At 38.0% G+C, this 18,407-nt stretch overlaps 1 protein-coding gene across 9 annotated transcripts in view; it reads right to left on the bottom strand.

Moving 5' to 3' along the window:
• The window catches only part of CCSER1 (coiled-coil serine rich protein 1), a 722,600-nt gene that overhangs the window by 330,254 nt on the left and 373,939 nt on the right, over nt 1–18,407 (bottom strand). For all 9 annotated transcript variants that reach the window (XM_080369418.1, XM_080369420.1, XM_080369422.1 and 6 more), the window contains exon 8: nt 6,027–6,110. In XM_080369418.1, coding sequence (XP_080225544.1) covers nt 6,027–6,110 — 84 coding nt within the window. The remainder of the gene's footprint in view (nt 1–6,026; nt 6,111–18,407) is intronic.

The raw sequence follows: 18,407 nt of genomic DNA on the forward strand, positions 1-18,407 counted from the left end.
AGGTTATTTTTGCCACTATACCCTGAAAATATTTTCTGCTTAAAGTCTTCTAAGGGCTCACGTTGCAGTGGGAAAAGATTGATTTGGAAAATGTATACGAAGATGCAGTGTCAGGTAGAGCTGGGTAGGAGACAGCTGTTTCAAACATTTTCCTGTGGTCAATGAAAAATGATACTTCATTTATTTTGTTTATTGGGGGCTGGGGGTTGGGGGGGGGTAGAACAAGAACAAGTGAGTGACTCCTATTACCAAATCCTACTGAATGTATTCACTTTGTTTCTCTGATTTTCTGGATAAGAGGATATCATTATGAACAAGTATAGCTTTGAGACAAAGTGATGCTGTGAACCCAAATTTTAAGTTCCTGCTCAGGTTCACCATGTCCAAGGAGCTTTAGAGCAGTTTTGGGCACCTGACATCTTGGGAGTCAGTCTCCAGTTTCTGAATAAGGTATTTTTCAGGAAATAATGAGAGAATAGAGAAATTAATTCCACTGGTCTGTCTGCCTATAATTATTCTTCCAAAGACAGACAGACACACTTCTGGTGACCAAGGGAGTCAATCCAAAATTATCACGAAAAAGAGATCAAACAAAAAAACTGGTGAGGAACTTTTTTCCTGTTCTTTGTTTTCTCAGAAGTAGGTGAGGGCTCCTTGCATTTTATCCTTTATACCTGTATCTTGTGGCTAAGCATCTCAACTGCTGTTCTCATTCCTCAAAGATTTACCCTTTTCTTCCTTCAAGTTCTAGATAACTATTAGGCAAGAGAAGAGTTGCAGGTGCCCTGAAGCATCATTAGCAAGTCAGCTAACACTCCATTGACATTTTCCACCCTCAGCTCTGCTCATGGTCTCCTTCATCATGCACTCAAATGTGGTAGAAACACTTCTAAAATGTATTTGAAAATTAAAAATAAAAACAAAATAAATCAGAGAGAGGAGAGGAAGACTACTAGAAAAGTCTAGAAAAAAAAATAGAGAAAAAGAAACAAAGGTTCACTAAGAGCAAAAATTGACTTGAATTTCACTTTAGGTTTCTGCAGAAAACCAATTAACCAAAAGTTTTAAGTCTACATGCAAGCACCCAACTTAACAGAAACCCACAAGGAGAGAAGAACATGAAAATCTGTACTTTCAAGAAGTATAAAACTGACTCCCACTCAAACTGATTTTTATGTTAAAATGCTATCTCTGAATTAACATCATGATGCCATGATTTCAAGACAGGCAGGTTGTATTTACAGCTGCTGTATTTCCATATTCAGAATGACAGTGGAACACGGGTTGCCCTAAGATACAAGAATAAAAATGGTAGTTATCTATCAAGAGCGATGTCTGTAATGTATTGTAGCTAAGTGAAAAGGTGTAGAGTTTCATTAGCCAAAAATTACTGTTCTACTTATCTTTTGTAAACATTCACTTTCCTAATATTTACAGCCTTACCAACACATAACTGTAGGATTTGCAGAATATTAAAGCATGCTTTGCATCAAGTTTTAGACAATTTTATATAAATGAAGAAGACATTTTTATCACCATTTTCTAGCAATCATTTCAAATTTACTTCCTTTTTAACAGCTCTAAAAAGAGAGTTTACTTTCTCTGAATAGTCCACTGCACGGAGCTCCTTAAAACAGCTTAAGCAACGAGGACCAAACCGCACGAAGCTCCCATTGGGAGGGCACAGAAACACAAACAGGAGATTGTGAGAACCACCTGGCACCTGGAGTGGCTTTCTTAACCTGCCAGATGGTGGGCAAAGCTGCAGCAGGAGCTTAGCCTGAGGGCCTGGGGTCCTGCAAAAAGTCCCAGGGCAAATCAGAGGGGGAAATCTGGCTATATCTTTTGGTGGGCCTCAGTATTTAGTAATGCCATGGTGGCAGGGCACAGAGCATGTCCATGAAGAGGACACTGGATGTGCAGTGCAAGGGGTGGTGGTCAGAGGGACTGGAGCCCAACTGCTCTTCAGAGGACTTTAAGTTGCATCCTCAGCCTCATACAGGTTCATTACAGGCCTCAGGGAAACAACAGGGGCTCACTGTAAGTATACTGAGGCTTTTTAGATCCTTAAGATCTAAACCGTGGTTGGAAAGAGCTGCTCCATAGCTGCCTGACTTCAGAGAAGCCTGAGTGGGTGTTTCCCCTAGAATCATAGAATGGTTTGGGTTGGAAGGACCTTTAAAGATCACCTAGTCCACCCCTCTTGCAATGAGCAGGGACATCTTCAATTAGATCAGATTGCTCAAAGCCCTGTCCAACCTCAACTTGGATGTTTCTAGGGATTGGACATCTACAAGCTCTCTGGGCAACCCAAGAAGCCTTAGCTAAGTCTCCCTCTGTCCAATAGAGCTTCAGGTCTACTTCCCTGCTGCACCAGCCAGCCTCCCAGGAGCCAGACATCTTTCCAGGAGCCCATGCTCAGTTTTTCCCAGAGCCAGAAGTCCCTTGCCCTCCCAAAGCACTGCTCTGGGAAGGTGAGCACCTCTCCCGCCACTCTGACCTTTTTTTAACTTCATATATAGCATTTGAATGCCATCTGACAAGGAAGAAAATTAACCAGCTAGCACAGCATAGCTGGTTCAAGCTATGTAGTAAGGAAGTAGGTGGCAAGCAACTAACTCCTATATTAGGTCCTGAAAAGAACTATTTGGTAGAGTTACCAACAAGGAGTAAAGATGATTCAGAGACATTTCCAGTCCTACATGCCATTGCTATAGAAAAGCAATCTTCAGCCCTACAAGATTATCTCCTAGGACTACCAGGGCATGGCTACAGCTGTCTAATTCTAGGCTTAGAAAGAAATTGAATAGGAATAACCTCTTATTCCCAATAATTTTTAATTCTTAAAATACTTTATTTTTAGTGATTTTTTTTAACCTGCTCTTATGATTTTGGGGCATTCTCTTGCAATTTTTTCTCATTCACAGCATCAAGGAACCACTTAAAAAAATATCAAGCCCCTGTTGGATTGCTGTGGTCCTTCAATAAATACACTTTAGTTTAGTGATGCCATGGATAATTAACAAAACAATGCAGTCCCTTTGTTTCCAGAAGATTGTCAAAACATTCAGTTCTGCTGAGCTCTTTTACTACCCTGTTACTCTAATTCTAGCTGCTCTAGAAATCCTGGCAGCTCTTACACAACAAATGTAAACAAACCAACCTCTTAATTTCTTATAGATAAATAGCATTGCAGGAGAATACACAGTACAGATTAAAAAATATACAGATGGCCAAAGCTGGCATATTGACTCTGTATTTACACACCTCATGCACAAAAGTCCTGTTTCCAATCCCATGGGCACCCACTACGCCTTTTGTTTCTAGGTTTCATAACCTTAAGTCTAGCTTCTGTCATGTTCATCTCCCAGCCTGGCTTTATTTAGTTCAACAGGAGAAAATGAGATATACTGAGGCCTTTCAAAACTTAGTTTCATATGAATATATGTGGTCTCAAGACTCCCACTTATAGACTCTTTCACAAGTCCTAGAGTATCAAAACTGAAGTCAGTTAATAATGGATTAAATCTGTGATACTTTCAATTACATGGAAATCCTTATTTTGTGATGCTAGGAAGAGGTACATTTCTGTCTATTATGAGGTACATGAACTAAATTCCCTATGGGAATTTTTCCTGCAACTGGCATATAAATATGAATTTTGACAACAGTTAACAGCAAATAAGCTACATCTCACTGTATCAATATAGGATAATTTTACGCTGACAAAACTGTTGACCAGGTAAACAGCATATATGTTCCTATAAAATTAATGCTCCAGGGCTGTGCAGAAGCTTGGTGTTCCCTGTGACCCATTTTGTCATTTAATTTTAGATAATAATTACAACATACATAATTTCTTTATGTAGCCAAATATGAAAAGAATAATACCAATTATCTGTATTTATTTTGGCAGATGTTAACATAGCAAACCATTCCTTAATCTTTGAGCAGCATTACATTTTTCCCATGCGACTTGAAACTTAGCTATTTGTGCTGGTGTAAAAGTATACCAGTGTTTTTGTTTACTATATAAAAGATGCAGTAACGGATGAACCTGAACTCATTCTTGTCCAAGTTCTGAGCTAGCCGCCAGGCATGAGACAGAAAGTCATAAAAAGCCCCTGAGCTAGATCAGATAATTAAGATCTAACTAGAGAAACAACCCCACCTCCCAAAGGGTGCTTATACAAAGTCTTAGGTCTCTGCACACCTGCAACTTGAATGGGGTGACCCTACATGCTTTCTCTGTGGAGTCTTTAAGTTCTCTGTTTCTGAAGAGGAGGTGGGAAAATCTCCCTCCTTTATTTAAAAATACTGAAGAGTTGTGTGGCAAGATTTAGGTAGTGGAGGGGTACAGGGATTGTTTCTGTGAGAAGCTGCTAGAAGCTTCCACCATGTCCGATGGTGCCAATGCCAGCTGGCTCCAAGTCAGACCCACCGCTGACAAGGCCGAGCCCATCAGCAACAGTGCTAGCGCCTCTGGGATAATGTATTTAAGAAAGAAGAGAAAAAAAATCTGCACAAAAAATAGCAACAGAAGACAGGAGTGCAGACGTGAGAGCAGCGACTCTGCAGACACCCAGGTCAGTGAGGAAGGAAGGTCAGGAGGTGCTCCAGGCACCAGAGCAGAGGCCCCCCTGCAGCCCATGGTGAAGACCATGCTGAGGCAGGCTGTCCCTCTGCATGGAGGTTAACATTGGAGCAGATATCCACCTGCAGCCTGTGACCCAGCACTGGAACAGGTGGATACCTGAAGAAGGCTGTGACCCATGGGAAGCCCGCGCTGAAGCAGGTTTGCTGGCAGAACTTGTGACCTCGTGGGGGACCCATGCCGGAGCAGTCTGCTCCCGAAGGACTGCACCCTGTGGCAGGGACATACGCTGGAGCAGTTCATGAAGAACTGCAGCCCAAGGACTCATGTTGGACAAGTTCATGGAAAGCTGTCTCCCATGGGAAGGACCCCACGCTGGAGCAGGGGAAGAGTGTGAAGAGGAAGGAGCAGCAGAGACAACTGCGATGAACTGACCATAACCCTCATTCTCCATCCTCCTGTGCCGCTTGGGGGAAGGAGGTAGACAAACTGGGAGTGAAGTTGAGCCTGGAAAGAAGGGAGGGGTGGGGGAAGGTGTTTTTTAAGTTCTGGATTTAGTTCTCATTGTTGTACTCTGATCTGAATGGTAATAAATTAAACTAAATTTCCCAAGTCAAGTCAGTTTTGCTTGTGACAGTAATTGCTGAGTGATCTTTCCCTACCCTTACCTCAACCCGTGAGCCTCTTCTATTTCCTGTCCCCTGTCAGGTTGAGGAGGGGAATGATAGAGCGGCTTTGGTGGGTGTCTGGTGTCCAGCCAAGGTCAACCCACCACAAAGGCATAGCCATTTTCATCATGTACCATCAAAAATGGAATTTAAAATTATATTAGTACAGCCTTACTAGGACAGCAAAATGGATTTTCATGTATTTAGGTTTTTTAATTGCTATGTCACACATTTTATGTCAGTCACTTGAGAGTATTCTGTCTATCCTTAGAACAGTAGTACTCAAGCATCGGTAGCTCATGCTAAGGAAAGTTTAAGTGGGTTTAAGAATATTTATTATTTTAATTACAGACATCTATTAAGGAGAAAAAAGTATTTCATTTTCTACTTAACAATCTTTTGCATGTGAAAAGCAGCTCACAGGAGAAATATTCACAATTCATCAGGACTCGTGCATGACCCTTCAGTATTTCTGGCATACGCATACAGTGCTGTGCTACTTCTCTGCCGCTGATATTGCAAGACAACTGTCAACACAATCTTTTCAAAGAAACTAGCAGTGCATCTAGGTAGTAGCCACTTCAAAGGCTGACAGGTCCTGAGAAATGTACAGTGGGTGTTATCAGTGTTCATCTGAATGATTAACATAGCCTTAGGCTAGCTATTCTGTAGCGGGTGTGAAATTGTATTCCTTCAGTTTCTGGTCTGGAGTGACATTATCAGGTAAATGAACTTAAAAAAACCCAATTGCTTCTAAAGCTTACCAGCTCCTCACGAAGTTGGGCTATGAGTTCATCTCTTTCTTTCAGCTGTAGCTTCAGCACTGAGCATTCATCTTTTATTCCATCCTACAAAAACATCAAGAGAGATGTTATAATAAGCTTAACGGTTTTACTTTTCTATTGACAAGAAAAGGCTGTTTCACATAGTGTGAGATAATTACATTCAAGTAATGAAACTCAATTCTCCTTTGTCATGTGTGGTATTTTCAATAACATATTCTAAGTTGGTGCATAAACAAATCCAAAGACATTACATAGAAATGTGAATAGCTGTCTGCACAGAAGTCCATTTTAATTTTTTCTGAATCTTTTAAGCCTTTTTACTGAAGATACTATCAGGTCATTCCTTTTCAGTTAAGGAACGGCTCTGAAATGTTGTAATTTTACTCATACAAAACAACATTAGAGAAATACCAGTTTAGAAGCATTACTGTGGAGCTCTTGATCTTGGAGAGGATAAAGAAAAAAAAAAAAGCACAACAGACATTCACAGGGAAAGTAGAGCACCCTTCCCTTGTGTACATCTCTTGTTCTACATCAGCCAAAACAGCAGCAGTTCTTATTTTAACTGGGTGGAGAAAGAACATAGTTAACACTCAATTTGACTTGCAGGAAAATTAACCTAATAGCTAAGACTGTAGCCAAACCCAGGTCCATGAGAAAGTCTTGCGAGCTGCCCCCCGGTAATTTTGTGGGTTCGTGTAAGTCTAAACACCTTATTTGGAGAAGAAATGTCAATCACATATTTTTCTGATGTTCTAATAAAAGCCAAGAGAAGAAACTCAAATGAAATAAGTGAACTATTTAAGAATAAAACCCCAACAAACTAACCAGCCAACTAGCTGGTTGTTCAACTGTACATGGAGAACTGTATCTTTACATCCTCCTAGTACAGACACATATTTATAAAGTTTGGGAAATGTACTGGTCTGGAGTATCATCATTTTCAAAAAAACCAAAACAAAACAATCAAAAAACCAAGCAAGAAAACTTTTGGAAGTATGGTTGTATTTGCACAACACTTAGTTTAAAAATCAGAAAACTGAAGCTCTAGCAAATAGATAATAACAAATATGAAAATGCAGAAATTATTCAGACCACGAAGAACTCGGGGGTTCAAAAGGGTATAACCAGCATGATTAATTTGAATTCTGTCAGTGCTAACATGTTCGTAGCTCCAAATGAACACACAAATAGAAGACAACAAAGTAAAGAATGTGAAGTCCATTTTCCTAGTTAAATGCTTGATTATAATAATTACCTTTCAAGTAATTATATCGCTCAACGCCCACTCTAACACAATTGGAAGATGAAACAAGATACTCACATATAAACTCCCAAATATTTACAACTACAATAAAAAGAGATATGCTGTTTCTGGCTGACAAATAATGAACCTGCTTACACACTACTTCAGTACTATGCATTTTCCTGAAAAATAATAAATAAATAAATATTTCCTGAATAATACATATATTAATATATAAATAAAATAAAGATATGAATAAAAATATATTTCCTGGATAATAACTAACTAACTAAATAAATATGATCTCCTGAAAGATTCAAATTTAGTGCGAGTTCTGGCATTTTTCTATCTCCTTTAAGGAAAAACTCACAGGAATTTTTCGCTGCTATATGGTATAGCAGCATTTCACTCTTACTAACAGATTGCTCTTTAGGAGTATTAGCTGAGAATAAAATACTAGCGCATCCCAGAATACAGTCCTCAGCAGGGGATATGTTATTAGTACATAGTTAACATTTTTGTTAACAGGAATACCTGCTTATGAAAAATATACTTTAAACCATAAAGTATCAAGAACTTTACTGCTATTTTATCAAACTGAGGTATTTATTTTTTAAAAAAAAGTTTTAAAAATGATGTGGTATTAGCTATTTTACCTCAGTTTCTAGTCACATTATTCTGAGTTCTTTTTGTCAGCATGGTTTCACATTCTTGCTATCTCCTGATTTTCCCCTTTTTAACTTAAAAAAGGTTAGCAGAAAACACAGTGGAAGAGGGAAAACAACAAGGTCGCACGGCCCAGACTATGGCAAAAATAGCTTTTAGAAATCATCCGCAGCATGCAGGCCTGTAAGTGTGTGGTAGCTACAGTAGGAACGACTACTGAGATGAGCTTCGGAATGAGGAGATGCAGATGCAGGCCGCCCTTGGACTAGTGAGAGCTTGAAGAACGGTTTTGCCTGGCAGGGCTTCCAAACACTTAAAAATCACAGCACATCTCTCCTGGCAGAAAGCAGTCATGCACCCGGCTGGATCTTCCTCACCCACTTGACAGACTGACCCGTCTTACCCAGTTCTCGAGGCTCTTAACTTCTATATTCCATGCAACAGTTTTATCATACCATATCGACCATAACTGTTGTTACAGTTTGGAGAAAAATACCTAGGGCTAAGGTAATTTTTCCCTTGTCTTGCCACGCAGCAGTGGAACTCTGATTAACACTTGCCAGTTGGACATGGTTCTTATAAACCAATACCCCGCATTATCAGCTCCCGTGCAGACCATTGCACCTCTGTAAAAGGGCATCCTGCACTCTGTGGGGGACCACTGTGCTGAGACTGTGAGGGCTGGGCCACACACTTCATGCATTTGCCATCATCAGAGAAAACAATACCTATTTTTTCCATGCCTTACTTAGCTTCATACTTAAAAATTATTTAAGCTAGCAGTTAGGTAAACTAAAGTGTAGAATGCAGGTGCTACAATCATGGTCACCAAACGGAAGCCTTCATCCTCACCCAAGCATCTCAGCAAAGCTGACCTTGGACAGGATTTCTCTTGCAACTTGCTGTACAGGCACATCAGTGTGTATGCAGGAGTTACCCAGAATTGTCTGGTAAAAGGGAAATGCTAGCAATTCACAAATTTTTGAGTCTTGTTTAGTAAAAGAAGTAATAATGAACATAGTCTATATTCCATCCACTCTATACTACACTGGATTTGCAAACAGCACAGAGCCCTTCTTCCTGTTGAACACATGTAGAATTAGGACTTTAAAATTCCATTTTGTTGCATGGTGTCTGCACAGGCATCATTTGTTCTGCAAACAGAAGACAAAAGGGAAAAGAAAAATGGTGCCTGGTGCTTCTGTTTCTATTATGTTTTGAGGATGTTTCTGCCACAATAGCAACTGAGAACGTGAATAGAACAAAGAAAATAACATACAGGGAAAAAAAAAAGAAAACCCATCGACTGCAGAGAGGTTTGGGTAATTTTAATATCCCATACAACTGTCTGAATGTACTACCAATAGAATAAAGTGTTATGGAACCAGCTATGTGTTGCCAAAACAGTGAATATCATTCTTCCAGAAAGTAACTATTGAAAGCTAGGGAAAAAGAGGAGGCTCCAAAAATCACATTCTTGTGCAAGAGCCAAAATATTTCAGCAAAGGCTTGTGTTCAAGGTACCAAAGAAGTTGCATGCTATGGAAAGGTGCGGGGCAGGAAAACCTGGTGGAATGCTGTGTTACTTAATAGTCTGTGGGTGAACAGCAATGACTATTAGCATGAATTCAGGAACAGTTCACCTTCATTCCTCAGAAGGCCTGAAATGTTTCATTATCTCCTGTGTGAAAATGTGGTACAGTGCAAGGCTGATATGGAAAGATCAAGAAACTTGTTGAGACAAGCTTCTCAAAGTGAATGAGGAATAGGAGACAGTCCAGTGGGGATTTTTAGTTTAAGAAAAAAACCACTACAAAACCACAATCTACCCGAAAGCCAAAATTCCCTTCTAAAGAATTGCCACAACAGACATCAAAGAGGAAGGGCCTTGAAAAGGATGGTATGCTTCTAGCCAGGCATGCAATCAGTGCATTCTGAGTCTACACTAATTACAAAGCTGGAAGAAACATTTTTCCCCGTAAAGTAGGGCTTTTAAAACACACTTGAATACTTGGGGGACTGCATGATTCAGGGTCTTCACTATCTGCACATTCCAGTAGATACCTGACCCATGTATTCCTATGTTCAGACAAACAAGCTTATTTACAATGCTGGGTATGATCATGTATGCAAATTATGTCTCATGTTTTTGCAGCCCTTACAATATTTATAGAGTATAAGAGAAAAATGGATTGGCATATAAGTATATCCAAGTTCACATGTCAACCGGAATAAATTAAATCACCAGGGATCTAAAAGTCTGCTAGGTACCATTTACCATTTCTGTTTGCTAAGCCAAGATCCTTGGACACTCTGGTTCCTTATCTTTCTGCAAAATGAGTTTATACTGACATACTTTATCAAAGCTATCAGTCCAATGAGAACATGGATTTTATGAAAATAGTAGTCCAAGTAATTCAATCATATGCTCTATGCATGTTTTCATGAGCTACCTGTATAGACTGTAGCTTTGAGACCATTTTGTTGAGTTTAATAAATTATATGCACTACATATTACACACATTACATATGTATTCCATAGTATAATGATATTCTCATTTTTACTAACATTGTTTGTGACCTTATTAAAAAAAAAAAGGGGGGGGGGGTAAGAATTCTGCTCTCCATTGCAGTAAACATGTTCATAACAGGCTTGTCCAAGACACTCAAAATACTTGACAAAAAGAGAAGTCACTTAACAGGCTATTTGTACAAAGAACTATTAGACACAGCCAAATCTGTCAATAAAATGGTGCTTCTTCAAACTATTTTAATAAATAGAGGTAATCATAAAGGTTTGTAGTCTAAACTCCAAGTGTACTTCATAAAAATGCAAAAGCAGCTGCGTGCAAAATGTCCATCATATTTTCCTCATTCATATTCTCTGACATTGTAAAAAAAAAAAAAGGTTATTAAGGATTCAGTTGTATATTCATTATCAATCTGCTGTTATTGTACATGTTTATGGTTAGAATATTCTTCAAATTATCACCCTTTTACTTATTTTCATTTGTAGGCTGCCATGGTTTAACCCCGGCCAGCAACCAAGCACCACGCAGCCGCTCACTCACTCCCCCTCACTCAGAGGGGTGAGGAGGAGAATCAGAAAGGAATGTAAAACTCAAGGGTTGAGATAATGACAGTTTAATAGGTAAAGTAAAGGTGTACACACAAGCAAAGCAAACCAAGGAATTCTTTCACTACTTTCCACTGGCAGGCAGGTGTTCAGCCATCCCCAGGAAGGCAGGGCTCCATCACGTGTAACGGTTACTTGGGAAGACAAACGCCATAATGCTGGATGCCCCCCCGCTTCCTCCTCCTTCCCCCAGCTTATATACACAGCGTGACATCTGTGGTATGGAATATCCTTGTGGCCAGTTCGGGCCAGCTGCCCTGGCTGTGTCCCCTCCCAGCTCCCTGTGCCCCCCAACCCTCTCTCTGGCAGGGCCCAAGGAACTGAAAAGCCCTTGGCTGGGTCTGACCCTCACCCAGCAACAACCAAACCCACCCGTGTGCTGTCAGCAGTGTTCTCACACCGAACCCAAACCACAGCACTGCACCAGCTACCGAGGAGGAAATTAACTGTGTCCCAGCCGAAACCAGGACATGGCTATGACAGCAATTGCTGCGTCTCTGTGCTAGCAATTTCCTATTTTAGTTCAATTTTGTCCATCTGGGAAAATGCCAAACATAATAGCAAATCTGTTTCTCATCAGATCAGGTCACAAGATGACAAATTGTACTCTGTGTGTGAGGACAGCTGCAGCAGGTTATGCATAAGTGCCAAAAAGTATAATCATTTCCATTTTGAAAACTTACTTTATACCACTTCATACTTCGGAACAAATAGGCTTATCATGCTTATTGTAATCGAAGCACTCAGAACTAACCAAGTACTATGGAAGATGAATCTACTGCAATTTTACTATGATACTGAACAGACTATGCTGCCAAAATAGTACCATAAAATTAGAATATTACAAAATTCATTTGATAAATGCGCTGGTTTTGAGATTCTAAGCAGATTGTTTACCAAGTCAGGGTAATGCAAAAAATCAGCAATTACTTAGGAGGTAGTGTCTTGAAAAATATTATCCTGGAACAAAACAAACTCAGAAACTTAAAACTGAGTATCAGGTCCAGAAAGCTAAAAAAATGCCATAATAGTTGAAGCTTCCTCTGAATTACGCAGGAGATTTATACAGCAAAATTAATAAATTTCTGGATAACTACCTAGAACAATCAGAGAAAACATAGGTTATTTTAACATGTACAGGGTTTTTTATGCCAGCAGTGTAGAAGTCTAGACTATGTACAGGATTACAAGTATCTTTTACAGTTCGCTTTACACCACCTGGCATCTGAAAAGCACCAAGTACTTTTGTGGATCTTGAAATTTGTAGAGAAGCACTGTTACCTCCAAACTGAGACCCCACCTGTGTTAACATGTATCGCATGTTGACACACAGTTTTATTAAAATGAAGAGCATCTACATATTTGAGATTACTCATATGAGTAGACTTCTGGATATTACAGGCTGTGTTTTCAGAACCGTGTTCTTTGTCAGATCATTTATAGTTTTTCTGGTTGTTATTATTATTATTGTTACTGTTTAAAGGAAAGTCTTAATGCTCTAAACATGAAGCAGAGAACCTGAGACTGCATTATTTGTTGCAGGTGGCAAAACAAAGTCATTGGTACCTCTTTGAGAGAGAGTGTCCTGATGTATTTACACCATGTTACCATATGAAAACAGTATGACTTTCCAGTGTTTTATTTTCTCTTTCTTAGTTTGCTCTCACTCTACATACTGTATCAATTCATATCTGTCATATCAATTCCTTTCAATCACACCAAGAGAGAAATTAACTGGCTGGCTGCGATTCTTCACATGTGCAAAGCACATTGAATTTGCTTCTTTGGCTCATCTGTTGTTTTGGTGCTGTGCCAGTCCAGTTAGTCTTGGCTGGAGTCCTGACAATGCTCCCGAAGAGCGTCCGCTGACTGCAGGCAATGGTCACAGTTAACGTGCCTGCTTCTCACATCACACTGCCGTGCCAGCTTTGGCTCAAGCACAGCAAAAGGGCATGCTTCAAAAATTCCCTTTAAAGCATAACACAGCAACTCCCATGGCCACCCCGACTCAACACAAGCAGAGTCTCACTACAGGGTAACTTTCCAGTAGCAACAAAAGAAATTAATAAAATCCTGAATCAGCTTTGGAAGCTATGGTCATGTCAGAAACAGACATCATTATGTACATCTTTCATGCAGCTACAGCATTCAAATGACATTTCTAAAGGAACAGGTCTATTTTTTATTTCTTATTCATGAAACCAAATGGAGTTTGGGGACCACAGGTTCTGATCTTATAATGATAAATAAGGGTGATTAATCCTCATAAAACCTAATGCAATTCTAAACCATGTTCTACCTAAGTTCAATTACATGGAATATGTCAATAAATATTTTACTGGAACAATTTAGGGCAGCTATATCCATTCAAATACTGGAATTATAATGATATTTTACTATGAAAGTAACACTCAAAGAGACTATATAAGCTATGCTACTTTAACCTCAGACATTTATCAATACAGAGCTAAACAAATAACTTTTTCTTCATAGTGTTCTAATTGGCGGTTAACAGTGAAAAACAAATTGAGTAAACTAATGTGGTTTTGTTTTGTTTTTTTGCTTCAGCTGAATTTTGCTCTCTTCAGAAGTGACAGTAAAGAGGATGGAGTTTAAAGGAATACAGCTTGATTAATAAACTGCACAACATAAAACAGAATGATCATACCAGGTGAAGCACAGGGTGTATCTAACCTGCGGAAATCACGAACAGCAGCCAGGAGTGGAAATGTGTAACAGAAATGTGTAACGAACACACAAATGTATTTTCCCTAGTACTACCACTCCACTTATTCTTTCCTTATGGCTCTTCCTTAGCCAGAATTCATATACGAAGTATCACACCTCCTTTGGCGATATCTTTAAATAAATCATATGTTCATTAAAACATACCAAACCAAGCGAAACAAAATACCCAACCCCATAAACCTTCTTCTAATTTCAAATCCACTGCCCAACAATGCCATTGTTCCCACCTTAAGACATGACAGGAGTATCTGCTATTCATCTCTTCCATGTCTCCCATGGTTTTGTAAGTCTGTGTGTTTAATGTGCTATTCCAGCCATCTGTTTGAAGCTTGGGAATACCTTTTTTCTTACATAAACCATTGTGTATCTCTGACCAAAACCTATGATCCACCCTTTCTAGTTAAATTATATCATTCCTTCGAACTGGGTACTCAACATTCAATATAGCACTCAAGCAGCCACTCAGCTATCCATTTGCACAACTGCATTATGATATTTTGGTTTGCATTTCTAAGGGATAATTCAAAATAATTCTTAAGAGCCCAGATTTACAGAAAATCCCCAGTGTCTTCCATGTTTTCTGAAGAAGGGAAAAAATTCAACCACAACCCCTTCTGTAAACTGAAAATCAAGTGTCACAAACTTCAAAATAAACAGACTTTTGAAACAACATCCCTGTACCTAAGGGTTCAAGAGCCCTGCAAAAGCTGTTAAGAATAACAACTCAAGTCTGTACTTTTCTTGATTTGGTAAGTACTAAGCTGGTGTTTTCAGGGAACTATGCACAACGTCTGAAAGTTCTCTCTCCTAATTTAGAATAATAGGACTGTTCTTCCCCGTGTGTATTCCTTTGTGTTTGATGACATTGAATCTCAAGTGCCTTTCATCTTCAAATCATTTGGTATGATGATATCATTCTGCAACATTTCACATTCCATTTTAATTCTGATTATTCTGGACCTTTCTGGAAGTATAATTCTTCCTTTAGTAAATGACTACTTATCTTTTGTATTCTACACCTAATCTGCCATTAATCCAAGAGAAGACTCTCCTACTCATCCTCTTAGTTTTTAAAAGCCTTTGATGAAGGGCCTTTTTGAAAGCTTTTTGGAAATCGAGTTAACTACACAAAACAGATCATCCTTATTCACATGCTGATGACTCCCCCAGAAGACTTCTGGGGGATGATTAAAACCTCAGGAAGTCAGGTCTGCTCATCCCCATTTATTATATTCATTCATGGGGCAACAAAAATCTATTTTCCAGAACTTCTACTAACTTAACTGATAACAAAGTCAAAACAAAACAACCTTTTAAAAAATGCAGCCAAACTATAAAAACCTGTCATCTTACTTCCATCTGTCATTTCACTAATATTCAAGCAACAAAGAACAGGCAAGAGTTACCAATTCAGCAATTCCGTGTATCAGTTTCTTTAGCACACTTGAATGAGCAGCTGGTGCAAGAGGTTTCTTATTCTGTGCTTCTGTTACTATTCTCAGATACCTTCAACTACCATTTCAAGACCTGTTCTTCAAACTAGTTCCCCCAGTGCTGCTGGTGTATCTACTTATTGGAAACAAAAAAGATAATTTACTAACTTTTTTTACGATAACCTTATCTGTCAGGAGTGCTTCCTTACACAAAAATTATCTTTCAGCATTGCAAATTCTCTGGAAGACCTCATGCCACTCATTAACTTGAAGAAAGCCTTTTATAATCAGGGTGTGGGTTTTGTTTGTTTGTGTTAGTTTTTTGGCCTTGCTTATTTTATTTTTACATTAAATCGTAACCATGAAGTTCAGCAATTTAAAATATCCTATTCGTATCTATTTTTTTGCCATAGTGCTAAATCAATAAAACCAAAATCCCTTCACACTCTTACATGCAAACAACATGAATCATGTAATACATAGAGTTTCACTACCACCAAGCCAGTAAATGCCCTTCTTCATGTTCAGAGAAAAAATGTCCTACACAAAACCTGATGTTCTCTAAACGGCAGGAGACAAGTCCACATCAGATCCTGGCTCCCCTGGGAAGAGATCAATATCAGAGTTCCTTCTGGCACCAACAAAGCACAGACCACTGAGCTGAAGTCTCCCCTGAATCTGCTTCAGTCTTCTTCCATCAGCTTGAAAACGTGACACCTTTTCCATTATTTTATGCTGCATTCAACTTTTATGCTTTAAAACATTCTTTCTCCTGCTTTCTGGAATCACAAGAAAATTTCAGAAAGGAGGAAAGGGGAGCCTTAAAAAATAGTGACTTCAGCTCTTCCAGTTGAGGAAAAATGTGACAAAACAACTTCTTGTGCACAACCAAAAGACAAAATTGGGTGGGTTTTGGTGTTTTGTTTTGTTTTTTTCATTTTCCAGTTACTATGTTTAAAGCCAAGGCAAGATTTTCTTTAGGATCCAAATAAAAGCAATTTTAGATTGACCAAGATGATCTAGGGAGGAGACCAGGGAATAAATGTTTAGATCTTCCAAACACACAGGAATTGAGAGAAGTAATCTTATTAAATGCTCTCAAGAGAATAAGGAAGTGGAAGAGATCCAGCAAGCTCTGTCTGAGTTTATAATTATGAAAATAGTATGTAATTCCAGGAAACTTTTTAGGATCAAAAACATATACACTTGCACGCATGGATAATGTGTGCAAATAACAAATATGCATACAATTAACAGTGATGTACAAATTAGCATTAAATTCAATTTAGTTCAGGCCTGTATAGTAAGCTAGAAGAACGTGAAAGGTCATGGTGGCAGGGTACCTGGTTCTCTGCTAGATATTGAAGAAAACTATCAAATAGAGAGATATATAAAAAATTCTTCAATTAATATAAGCAGGGTGTCTTCATGAGACAGACTTTCATTTTTTTTTCATACATCCCATGTTTTATTTTTGTATAAAATGGGAAATATGTTCTAGAGACAAATGAAAATTCTAAGGAAAGCAGTATCACAAGAGCATATAGACTAGCAGAACAGCAGAGGACACACAAGTATACTATGGAAATGAAAAGTTGACCCCAAATTAACCTAAATGCTTCCCTCACTATTTGGGACTCTCAAGTTTTGTTTGACCACAAACTTTTTATGATATTAAGAGACCAAAATTATTAATTCTAAAGACCATCTTTATTTTGGTAGGTAGGCTGGGGAAAAAGCTGATTTCAAAAATGCCTATTACCTAATAAATGTTGAGCACACTACCATATATAAAGAATAGTACTATTTTGAAGGTAGGTACATATCCATTTTTAAATTTGAAAAAACCTTTGATTTGGTATTTAGACCACCTTAAGACCAAGTGACTTTTAAGATGTTCATCAAAAAGAAAGGCATGAAAATAAGCCTACTGTTAAGTAAACTACAAAGAGTCTGCAGCTTCTTTGATAAATGTTTGTAGGAATCAGTATTTATTTCATTACTTACAGAGATGCCTATAAATTCCCCATTACCTTATTCTGCTAATCATCTTATGCAAATTGCTGCATCCAGGTTTAAAGACCTTTGTGACTTCAGCAACCAACATAAGCATTCTGGAGTCCTGATGTTATAAATGAGATCAAACTAATGCCAAGATCAACAATTTCAAAAAAGACATCATATTCACTAAAATTCTATTTCTGTGTGCCCAATCTGAAATGATTTCTTTGCAGACACAGTAAGTTCTGGAGCATTGACTGAAATAAAGTTTTATGAAATCAGTATCTCTTGAAAAGGTCACAGAATTTTATCCCCAGCCCCCTTAATTGGGGACTTATTAAAGCAGTAATAGATTGAAAATTACTCTTAAACTTTTAAAATACATAACTACAAAACACAAACATACATTTTCAAAAGCATATCTATTTCACTTTGCACATTTTTTTGTTATTGTATTAGTAACAGAATACTGTATTGAGGCAACCATATATTTTTTAATATAGGGAAATTGGTAATGTTAATATTTTAATATTAATTTTAACAATATTATAAATAATGCTATATTATTTTCAATATTAATATTTTATATTATTAGTAAATTATACTATATTTGTAAATTGATAATATCAATATTTAATACTATTAATTATTGAATTATTTTATATTATTGTATAAATAATATAATAACTATAATAGTTTAATAAATTTAAACACAAAAATATTATATTATAAATAAAAATAGTAATTTTAATAGATTCCAGATTGCTTCCTTATTTCCACTTCCCCCACCAAATTCCCATATATACGCTATTTTGAACTGTGGGCTCTTTTCAGTTGTAGGTTCCAAATACTTCCATACTAAGAGGTTTGTGCCACCCTCTTTTTATTTTTTATTTTATTTTCTCTAGAGTACGAAATTCAGATATACAAAAAGGAGGTAAGCACTCACCTGGGGTACCCAGAGGAACCTGCAATAGGTGACAGGTTACCTGAGCTTTGTGTCTATGAAAAGGACTCCCCTGCTAACATCACATGACACACCATGTAAACACCAATATTATTTTAAGCCTATTGACATCTTTATCTATGGCCATAGTCATTCCAATTAAAAAAGAGTATTTTTTCTGTGG

The sequence above is a fragment of the Falco punctatus genome (assembly GCF_963210335.1).
Source record: "Falco punctatus genome assembly, chromosome: 1".
In the NCBI taxonomy this organism is placed as follows: Eukaryota; Metazoa; Chordata; class Aves; order Falconiformes; family Falconidae; genus Falco; species Falco punctatus.